General features: G+C 35.1%; 1 protein-coding gene across 1 annotated transcript; it reads left to right on the forward strand.

Annotated features, from left to right (window-relative positions):
- Positions 1–4,086: 4,086 nt before the first annotated feature.
- Positions 4,087–10,901, forward strand: LOC108968563 (drebrin-like protein). The gene is made up of 8 exons (XM_018932682.1): positions 4,087–4,674; positions 4,739–5,172; positions 6,877–7,048; positions 8,323–8,774; positions 8,838–9,017; positions 9,086–9,768; positions 9,837–9,929; positions 10,727–10,901. The coding sequence occupies exons 2-8, from the start codon at positions 5,090–5,092 to the stop codon at positions 10,864–10,866; spliced, it is 1,803 nt and encodes a 600-aa protein (XP_018788227.1). The 5' UTR covers positions 4,087–4,674; positions 4,739–5,089; the 3' UTR covers positions 10,867–10,901.
- The last annotated feature ends 1,372 nt before the right edge of the window (positions 10,902–12,273 follow it).

The raw sequence follows: 12,273 nt of genomic DNA on the forward strand, positions 1-12,273 counted from the left end.
AAAGTTTACTTTTAATTTGAATTCATTTAAAAAGATCTGAAGGATGCTTCACGGAAGACTGGTTGATTTACCTGCTATTGGTGTCAATAATTTTCACCATGACTGTATATTAATATATGTATGTATGTATCAACAAATGATCATAATAAAGCAAAGTGCAAAAATGAGTTGAAAAATTCGATCTACAAAAAGAAATAAAGCCTCAGCTTTTGTTCAATCGCCAAAAATGACGAACAACCGGCAGGATGAGTTGCCAAAAGTAACAGTTGGGAAGTCGAGAATCCAGCTTTGAACAAAAACTAAAGATCAGTTTACTAAAAATAACCAAAACAACAATATAATAGCATTGGTGTGTCAGCGCCATATGGCACTTGAAAATAACATACATATACATACATATATGCATATACTGTGGAATATACATAGTATATAAGTATACATACATTTATGAAATTTTGTGGCCGTATATATGTGCCAAGTAGTAAATATAGTTAATTACATTTTCTGCTGGAAGCTTAATCTTTGTCTCGGACAGCAGCTTGACAACAGCAGACCACGCAATATACTATATACACACACAATGTATGTATATATATACATATAAAGGTAGTAAATACATAGTTATACAGGTAAATACTTATTTTGGAACGTTGCTTTAGCTCGCATTACTGGTGTTGAGCAAAGGTTCACGAAGCCCGCAGTAAGCGATCGCATTTGTGATAAATTTCGGACATTTTGTTTGAATGGTTGTGGCATGGTATGGTATACATAATGTTTACATTAAAAAGGAGTCTCTCCCAATGTACTTCTACCCAAGAATCATGACCCTAGCAACGTTCCATTTGTTGTAAATTCTACGCTACAACAATAATAAATATATACTTTGTTATCATCTGTTTTTTTTGCTTAGTCAATAATAACTATAAGTGCCTTTGATAATGTGATAAATATTTGAATTATCTAAAGTTATAAATAATTAGTGTGAAATAATGTAATGCATACAAATATTCATACCTATATGTATGTATATACATATAGACACATACATACATATTCTGGTAGTCATACATAGTTATTAAAATATACTCGCTAAGTGCTACCCAGATGGTTTTGATAACATTATTTAATCGATAAACTTATTAGTTGCACTAAACATTCCAGAGTTGGAATTAAGTAAACATAACTCAAAAATTAATATAAATCAAATAATTACATATTCACATTTTTAGTCGATAAATATAATCTAATAGTTTGAATTGGAACTTTAGATTTAAAAACAATTCTTTAAAAAAATATTATTAATATTCTTTAATAAGAGTTCTTCTAACTGTATTTTTCATATAGAAAAAAATGCAAGTAGTCTCAGAACTCAAATTGCATTTCAGAAATGTTAATATCATATTTTAACATGAAACTATTGAGAAAATTTTTAATTTCGGTATACTTCTGATGTATTTTTTAACATTATAAAATAAGTTAACTAAATAAAAAATGATCAATGGATCGACTTTCATTTCATACAAATTATAAAAAAACGTATACTAATTAAATTTTAATAAATAACCTTAAAAAATCGACAATTAAGCGAATAATTTAGCTTATACTAACTTACTATGACGATTTTGTAATTTGAATAAGCTTTAAAATTTGTTTTTTTCGCTTTAATATTATATTTGAAATATGTAATGAGATGTAAAGTATTTCTAAGTTAATAATCACTCAAAGATTCACTTAATCTGCATAAAGATTATAAACGACATATTTCTACTAATTATAATATAAACATAACCTTAAAGAGTAAATTATTTACTTCAGTTATAACTATTCAGTCATTGCACTCAAAATCCTTTATTATACATAACCTCCAAATTTTACATTAAAAATCGTAATCACCAGTAGAGGTATACATGGATTTTAGTTACAAAAAAGTATTGACATTTATAAAAAAAGGGCATTTATCAAACTTATTAGTTGTTGTTGTGTTTTAACACATACAAACAGATCCTTTGAATTCAATCGTGTTTTCGTTTTACTGTAATATAGTGAGCTGATTTAGTCTTAGAATCACTAATTCACTTAAGCATAGGTTACATTAAAAAATAACGATCTTTGTAACTAAACTTAGTACTTAGGTTAAGCGCATATTATTTATATCTCAAATTTCTGTTTAAAACAATACTCTTAACTAATAATATATTGTTGTTGTTATAGCATACACATTTTTCATATGTATCAACAAATGACCGTTCCCACGACAGTCGGGTCTACGAAAACCGGAACGGACCCGGATTTTCATCCGGCCATGGACTGTCAACTCGGCAGAATTCTGCCGTTACAACAACAACAACAACAACAACTGCCGAGTACCGATCAATAATTGCACTAATTTCCTTTCTATAGATCCGAATAAGTCAACTTGTCTGCTTAATGAGACTCATTATTCAAATATATATGTATATGGATATTTAAATAGTTATTATTGTTGTAGCACCATAAAATTGTGTCCCAAAGTTTTGCCAGCTGACAGCCCCGGGCCGGATGTAAATCTCAATCCCTTCCGTTTACATCCGGAAAATAATTGCTGTACTTATTTAGCTGAGGTGGATTGTCGTTAGCCATTTATTATTCAATTCAATCCGGATAATATAAAACATATGTATAATACATACATACACATATGTATGTACATTTAATATTCTGCACATTAAATTCCTACTTAAATTCCAGCTCTTTATATAACTCCTTTTTAATTTCTTTCACAATTTATTTGCAGGATAAAAGCATTAGTGAAAATGTTTAATACAATTTACCTGTAATGAAAGAGAAAATACTATTGTTAGAAAACATGAAAACAATAAAATGCAATTGCCGTAATTACCTCAAACATTTACTGCTTTCAAACTATGTATTCACACTAACTGGCAACAGAACAGATGTAGATATCTCAGAGCAGCTGAATTACAAAAGCATTGCACTTTTGCTGGCGGAGGGGGTGCACAAGCATTGCATGGGTGAAATTAGTGCAGCAGCCTGCATTTTGTTATTGTTTGACGCGTTTTTCTCCGCACACATTAGCAAATGCACACACACTCGCATTCATTTATACAAACACAAAGCTACACATACATATGTTTGCATGGACATACGGACGTGAATGCCAATTTGAAAAATTTTTTCATTGTACACAACGTGTACTTTACCCCCCTCTACAACGAACTAGTAGCGGGCAGGCCTATCGACCGGAGCAATAGCAGATTGCAAAGTCGATGCCGCTACATTAAGTACATACAAACAACAGCTAAATAAAACAATAAATGCTGGAAAAAACCAACGAAAATTTTTTCTTGATAATCACTTCGTACGCAATTTACCACAAAATACACTTTATTGGATTTTTCTAGCGCAAATTTCACAATTTGTCAAACAGCGCGAGTGGAGAAAATCGTCTGCAACGATCGGCCGAGCAGAGTAGCAAACTAGCAAATACTATATGTATGTATATTACCACCGACACCGTCACCGACAACGTCGCTTTGGCTATGAATCTTTCTTTGCGTTACTTTTCTGTAGCTAGCGCTTTCCTATAGATTTTACAAAAGTGTATTTTTCTTTTACTTTGTTTGTCCAGTGGTATGTGCGGAATTTGAATGGAATGTAGGCAACAGCGCCATTACAATTGAGCGGCCATCGGATGCAACCAACCAGCTGTCAACGTTGAGTTCGCTTTGTGCATGTCAGATTTGACAGTTGTCATTGTCGTTTTCCTTATTTCCATTCGTAACGAACATTTAAACCGGCTTATGTCTTTACTAAAGAACTTCATTCGGAAACGAGATCATTAGATGGCGCTAAACATAAAGTTTTACAAATGTTAGTTTACTTCGGTAAATTTTTATAATTGAAGTTATATTGTATGATTGAAGAAATTTAGTTTCGTAAATGTGTATATTAACATAGAAGCGAAATAATAATCTAAATAGTTGAAAATTTCATCTTTATTATGTACTGAAGTGAACCAATAAGCAACCCTGCGAACTAATCAGAAATTCTTGTGCACAGAGTCGCTCTGAATATTCTCCCAATCGGAATTTTAAAAACAGCAGCACAATCGACGGTGGCAGTGACAGTAAATTGTCGCTCAGTAAATAACAAAAATCATAATATACAAGTGTTCAATTCGCGAAAAGAATTTGCAAACAATTTGTAAAAGCTAATTCTAAACAGTATTATTAACACATAGCTTTTAAAGTTTTTGCGAAAATGATGTAAACATTGTATTGAATAAACACAAAATTCCGGTGCACTGAGCAGAAAAATCAATTCTAAAAGCACTAAAACACCGAAGCGCTAGTTAGCAGCAGTGGCAGCGGCATAGGCAGCAAAACATCAGCACTAACGTTAGCTTACCGTGTTAATATGTGAATTTTTGTTATTGGAATTAGCAGCGCAGTGGCTGAAGCAGCGATAGCAAAGCAAAAGAAGACATTGACACCCACGCAGTAACAGAAAATCACTTGCATGGAATTAATGATTGTCTGGTGTGTGTTGGCGTCAAACATATAATCTGGTGAAAACATTGTGAAAAAAAGGGTTTGGGTGCGTCGTGTGCGTAAATCAGTTGCAAAGTCAAATTAGTTGAGGGAAAAAATTGCAAAGTAAAGCAAGAGCAAGCAGGTGTGCCACGCGTGTAAACACATTTATAAATACGTGCTGTTTTATATGCCTTGGTCATACGCAGGTGTAAATGCAGGTGTTGGTGCAGAAGGAAAGTGTGTGAAATTCGAAAAACTCGGGCAGGTTGTTATTCATTCATACAGCCGCACACGCAGCACAAGTCGTTTAGCAGGCGGCGCAATCAACGTAGTCACAAAAACACGCGAGTCCAGTTGAGTTGGTGCATACTTTGGCGGTGTGCCAAAACCGTAGTCTTTCAAGGTCGTCGGCATTGAAGGGGGCAATAACTAAAGCAAACGTTAGCCGTATACTTGTAGTCAGCGTAAAACTACCAAAGTTATTTGTGTGGCAAGTCAACGACGTCGTAAGTTTTATTGGTTTGTGGTGACAGACGTTTATATTATAAAACTGTAGTATGGCTATTAGTTTTGAGAAACATCGCGCACAAATTGTAGCCGCTTGGAACGATGTGCTCGACGACAAAAGCAGCACTAACTGGTGAGTTTGAGCTTGTTGTTTTTGATTTTGCTTTTGCTACGGTCAAAAAAGCTTCAACTTTTCGAAAAGTGAATGAAAAATTTGAGCCAAGTAATTTGGATCAATATGTATTTCCAAACTGCCCTTTTCTTAAATGCTATAACAGTTAAATAAACCGTTAGACATTCACTTAATTTGTAATTAAATTACGGTCCAATTTAGAGTTTCAAAGCGCTTCAACGCCTTTCACTTGTCTTTTGTTAAATGTTACAGAAATATTTACTTTGTGACGAACACTTTTAATTGTTTGAATACTGTAAATATGTTTGTATTGTATTTGTGATTGCATTGATATGAGTCAAGCTATATTTTGCTATATACAGGTGCACACTTAGATATGCTACTCATTTAAAAAATATGCAAGAAAACCGGAAAGGTGTAAAAAGATGTAAACAGTCATTAATTTCAACTTGATTTTGATATTGCAACTGGTGGTTGCAATAAAACAAAAGCACTAACATGTAAAGAAGTAGTTATAATCTTAAGTTTAAATTTCATTCGTGAACTAAAGGTTGTTTTAACAGGAAATAAGTACATTTGTTTTTTTGGGTATAGATTTGTCGTAAATTCCTTACATGCTGTTTTGTACATGAATTTAACGTTTTTGTGTTATTTTAAAAGATTTTAACACTCGTTTACTTCTTTTGAAACAATATTTTAGCTTTAAACAGGACGGTTGTGCACAGTAGATGATAAAACAAAATTTGTTGTTAATTAAAGTGATTGTATGTGCATCTGTGCAATTAGAGACAACCCGTACTTTAGGCTAAAGTGTTTTTAAATTTAAATAATTCTTTACTAAAATAATTTCTTCCTATAGAAATAGATGTCACCTAGTTTCAAATAATTTTTACATATTCAAGTTGCAGCAAGTTTCCACTTCCAAACACAATATGAATCTCTTTTGCAATGTGTGAAAAAATCACTGACTAGCACTTTCTGGCAAACAGTAAAAAAAAGTGTTATTTGTGACAATGACTACTAAATGAGCCCCATGTGGCAAATTGCAACTAAGCAATAGAGTTTCGTAAAAGAGTTGTTATATATGTATGTATGCTCATATGTTTAGAAATACACTGTGCACTTGTTCATGCATATGTACCTATGTATATAACACCGTGTGTTTTATGTAACCATTCACACAAATTCATGTAGGTATACATATACATACATATGTACCTATGTACATACATATATTGTATGTGCATTTCTGCCATAATATGCCATGTGAAAGTCAGCCGAGTTTTAATTAACTCTCCTAACTGTTGAGTTGTGAATTTGAAATTTCCTATGCACATTTTTTGAGCGACTTCAATGCCTTCTGTGCCCTCAATTTTTCATTAGTAGTTACTACGCTGAGTTTCCTGTACTACATGCCTAGTGCTTCGTGTGTTAACTGCATTCGAGTTGCTGCACAAAAATTTAATTATGCCACAATTAATGTCAACTCGGTGAATGCGATTGTGTGCCTTTATGCCCTTTGAGTGGCGATTGCCTGCCAGTGTGCACTTTGCTTAGTCGTTTAAGATAATTTTATATTTTTATTTCACTGCTTTTCCATATTTACAAACACACGTTATTACATAAAAAGTATACAAACATGCGCACATACATACATATGTATATGTTAGTGTTCAATAATATGTGCAATTTGCTCTTCCGCAGGTCACTTTACGGCTATGAAGGTCAAACGAATGAACTGAAAGTGGTGGGCAGTGGCGAAGGTGGCGTGGAGGAGCTGTGCGAGGATCTGAATAGCGGCAAAATTATGTACGCTTTTGTGCGTATTGAAGATCCGAAAACGGGTTTGAAAAAGTTTCTACTCATTAATTGGCAGGTTAGTAACAAAACCGTTAAGAACACAACGAAGGAATCATCCATCTTCGCGAATAGTCTGAGCGTTAATTGTTAATACAAAAGAAGAAACCCCCTAATTTTGATTGCAACCAATCCTTCTCAAATAAAAAAGTTTCAAACAAGAAGTTTATTTTGATTGGTCAGTTTCAACAATTGGTTCGGAAATTTACAGATTTTTCGTCATCATTCTCGCAACCAAATTTACGCACTGCACAAATCATTACAGACTGGATCTTATCATCGCAGTCGATGGCATACAAATTTTAAGTTTTACATTCGGGAGTGTGTGCGCTGTTTTTTCCAAAGTATAGCGCCGCAACACAAACCTGAAGTTGCTAGTCGGTAGTACTTGTATACAAAATAGACAAAAAAGACACGGCAGTAAGGTCTAAGAGACCGGAACGGACTCGGATTTTTTTAATTGCACTTCGTACGATTATAAGATGCCTCATGCTGTCTCCCGTTTAACATTGCATATTGAAACATGCAATCCTTCGTTTAAAAAGCACAATGTACGCATTTCCAAACAGTTTCTGCTAAGATACCTTCGTTGAAATCACCCTTATAGTCTTCTGCTCAGAGCGGAACTGCCTCCTAGGGGCTTGAAGAGGTTATTCTTTAATTACGCCGACCTGAGTACGGAAGCAAATAACTTCAGACACGCACTGTACGCCATACACAGTTCAACAATTAACATATTCACAGACTCCCTCTCAGTGAATGTCGTACTTGGAGTTAAACCACCACTCTTTCCAGACGGAGAGTCGATTTCTCTCGCAAATTTTCATTTGTCCGGAAAATGAATCCGATTATGTAGACTCAACAACGGAAGTCTCGGTTGAGTTTTAATCCGTTGTCTGGAATGTTTTTTTTTATATAAGGGTAATATATTATATAAACAAATATAGTTTTTAGTTACTTTTTTTTATAAATAAATCTTTAATATTTTTGCTTTTTTATGGAAAACCAAGCGCAACAATTTTTTTTGTTTGTAATTTTATCCAAGACTTAAAATTTTTTTTACTCCCAACAAGTGAAAAAACACTCATCAAAATAATGGTAATACTTTGTAAACAACGTCGCCCGACATCGTGGCGATAAGCTTATCTTTTATAATAAATGTTTTATTATTATACCCTTTGCCATATCTTATCGAAACTTTAGGTTGGATTTATTGAGAGTAAACACTTTAATCATGTTGCTCCGTTATTTTCTTGATTAACGTATTCTTTGTTTTTGTTGCATTGCTTGCAGGGGGAGGGCGCGCCAGTACTGCGGAAGGGCACTTGTGCCAATCACATACACGATGTTGCTAAGTTGCTGTCCGGCGCACATTTAACGATAAATGCACGCAATGAAGACGATATCGATGTGGAGCGTTTGCTTAAGAAATTGAGCGCCGTTAGCTCTACGTACAGTTTCAAAGAGCCGCGCGGTGTGCAGGATGAACAGAAGACTCCGGTGGGCACAAATTATACACGCGTCATACCGACAAAGGAGCTAAATCCCAGTGTGATGCAGGACTTCTGGAAGAAGGAGGAGGAAGAGGAGAAACGGCGCTTAGCGGCCGAAAAGGAAGCGAAGCGGCAGCAGCTGCTCAAGCTTGAGCAAGAACAACGCGCACGCGAAGAGAAGGAGCATTTGGAGCGAGAGAAGAAAGTGATTAGCACGTCTAAACTGCAGCCGGCACATGTGCCGATCAAAACGTAGGTCACAGCGAAACAATATTCCTTTTTGGGTTCATAATTTTCTTTTTATGTGCATTCCAGTTCACCACAACCACTTAGTCCCGAGAAGACTGTTGCCAGTAACTTCAATGTCGGCATAACTGAAGCAGAACGCATGCGCCAACAGCGCAATCAAGAGGCGCGTGAACTCATCGGTTCGCGTGTCATTGCTGCTAAAGCGATTTTCACACAAAACACCAGTCAAGGCCAGTTGCAAACCAAGTAATCTCTCTCTCTCAAAGACCTAAAGAAAACTTTTATTTATTTACTGTATACCTTTGCTTTCACAGATTAAATACCGCGCCACCTGCCAAACCTGCGCGCACGTCTATCGCGCAACGCATTAACGCCTTCAATCAGCCACAGGCCACTGAACCGGAGCCGCGCAAACCGTCGCCTACACCCGGTAAAGTTGCACTGTCGAAATTCGAGGATGTCGGCGCCGTTAACAACACACAACAACCACAGCAATATGAGCAACAACAAACGCAGCAGCACCAAGCTGCTGTACACACCAGCACACAACGTGCGCCTTCACCGGCCACAGTCACCGTGCACACATCCACTCTAACGCCAACACAGGTGGCAATCGCTCCTGTTACGGTCGGCGCTGTAGCAGCCGCAGTAGCACCTGCATTGGCCACAAACGCACTGGAAGAGGAGCAACCTGTCAAACCAGAAATTACCGCAATTGCCAATAATGATGATGTGCCCTCGGCAGCTGACGATTATGCTGCCGAAAATGACGAGCAATATTCCACCATAAAGCGTTCGCCGCACAGCAAATCGAATTCGCTGCAATCGCCAGAGACTTCATCGTCTAATGCGACCGATACGGCTGTCTATCAGGATCAAGATGATGATGGTGAAGAGCTCGAGGAGGAGGAGGTTGTGCGCACAAAGGTGTCGGTGACGGTGCAACAGCCGCAGTCGGTGAAGAATGGTCTGAGCAGCGCTCTGGACAGAAACGATTGTAAGCGCTTGATGTTTGAGTTAATTGCTTGTGCCTAAATTTGATTACATTTACTCCCTTGCTTGCAGTGACTGATTTGGTTAACGAAGATGACTTTATTTGTCAGGAGTCACTGGGCGATGTTGGGCTGAAAGCAAGAGCTTTATACGATTATCAAGCAGGTGTGTTAATAAGCCTTTTATTTAAACTTGGAAAAGGTACAATTTGTCGACACTAAGTCAAAGTAAAACGTAAGGTAATTTCTTCCCAGCGCATGAAGGACTTAGGTGGTGAAATACCACTGGCTCTTCTTCCAAGCTACAGTATTATCAAAAGTGTAAGCTTCACTATGAAGTTCAAGTTAACCCTCAATAGTAAGGCTGAATAGAACGTTTCCGCTCTCGACCTAGTGTTCAGGCACAGTACAATCGAATGGTACACCGACGGCTCGAAAGCGTCGGAGAGAATTGGTGCAGGAGTCGCAGGATCACGCGTACCTATGGTAGTTTTCCGAGCATATTCCTAGCAGAGCTCTTTTCTATAGGTCGGTGCGTAGAGATAAATATTGAACGCAACTACTAATCTAAAATTATCTAATCTGATGCCTGGCCATCCTTAACTAAATTAACCCTTAGTGAGAACCATTTTTAGTTTAAGCCCATTTGAATGTTTTGCTTGACCAATCCGAATATTGTTGAACGCGAAAGCTGCAGAGAGGAAGGTCTCTTCTCAGGCTTTGAAAGCTTTCCCTCTATGGGACCATTTCGTTGGGATTTAGAGGCCATTGCGTATTCTTAAGTGGTCCTTGCAGACAGACAGTAAGATGTACCTTTCTGGTTTTCCTCGCTTTTTTGGCATCATGAGCCAGCTTCATGAAGAGAACCGCTCAAATGGTTGTAAAACTTCGTTATTTTATTTCTCAAATATATTATAGCCCAGTATTTGGTATTAATTTTTTCGTTTTTTTTTAACCCAACAGCCGACGAATCCGAAATTACTTTCGATCCGGGCGACATCATCACGCACATCGATCAGATCGATGAGGGCTGGTGGCAAGGGCTCGGTCCCGATGGAACTTATGGACTGTTTCCGGCAAATTATGTCGAAATTATTAACTAAATAAAAAGGGAATTAATTATATACATACAAAAAAACAATAATTGCGTAAAAAAAAACAAATTTGATGAACAAAAATTTACAGTTTTTCTTATACTTTTACAAATGCGAATAAAAACAAATGCAACAAGCGAATGAAAAAAATACTTAAAATAAATTAAAAAATAATAAAATCTCACCAAAAATTAAAACATTTAATAACAATTAAGCCACTATAATCACCATTGCCGCGCCCTAAATACAACAACAGCAACAACATTTAGCACAGCACAATTAATGAAATTTCAAGTGAAGCGGTTTAGAAACTCCTAATACTACTGAAGCAATTGAATTCTTATGCATTTTTATAGCAACATACATACAATTATATATATGTACATCTAGTATATAGTATATATTGATGAGCGCCAACTATTGACTGCAAACAAAAGCAAAAGCAAAAACAACAAAAACTTACAATTATTGAATTGAGCTGGATACCAACGGCTGCGCTGCACTGCAAACACGCACGTTTTTCCGAATCAAATTAAATAAATACTTGCATTAGTACGAAATTTTTCAAAAATAAGCAAATTTTACGCACTCACACATCCATACACACACCCATATATGGTATGTAAAATTTTTGATGCATTTTTAAACAATTTTTCTATACTACATTTAAAAAAAATAAAAGTAATAAAAATAAAAAATATAAGCCTAGAAAAAAATTCCAAAAACATAAACTATTAAAACCAAGTATGAAAATGTTAAATATAATTTGTTTGAACTGTAAGGGAAAATTACTAAAAAAAAATATTATTTAAAAAACATAAAACTATTAGTGCCAAGCTGTATAAAAACGACATACACACATACAGACAGACATTGTAAACGATTGCGTTCAGTAAACGAGATTATAATATTTAAATTTTATGTAAAATACACTATGTTACAGCGTGTGTTTACAGATTTCGTAAATTTGTTGCCTAAATGTTTAAAAGCGAGTAATGCATAAATATATAAAAACATTTCTGTTTGTTGTGTTAAGCTAGAAAGACAGTTACATTTTGTTGGTGTTGTAGATTTTCTGCTTTCTTAGTAACTTTCTAATTTATTAATCAATTCAAAATCAATGTTGTAATTAGCATGTATTTATTAAAAAAAAGTTTTCAATATTTTTAATATTTGTTTATGTTCCTTTAAAAAAGGACATAATTAAATTTTTTGTTTGAACTAAGAAAAGAAATTATTTTAAATATCAGAAGAAATAAAATATCCTTAAATACAAAATTAATTAAAATATTACTAAATGTTTTTAATTAAATTAATTTTACAAAAAAAACTTCAATCAAAGTTGAGTTATTATCTTTATATGTATATTTTTATTTTCTTAATTAAAAATGGATGATCAATTTATTAATTACATTT

The sequence above is a fragment of the Bactrocera latifrons genome, unplaced genomic scaffold (genome assembly GCF_001853355.1).
Source record: "Bactrocera latifrons isolate USDA-ARS-PBARC rearing strain unplaced genomic scaffold, ASM185335v1 scaffold_22, whole genome shotgun sequence".
In the NCBI taxonomy this organism is placed as follows: domain Eukaryota; kingdom Metazoa; phylum Arthropoda; class Insecta; order Diptera; family Tephritidae; genus Bactrocera; species Bactrocera latifrons.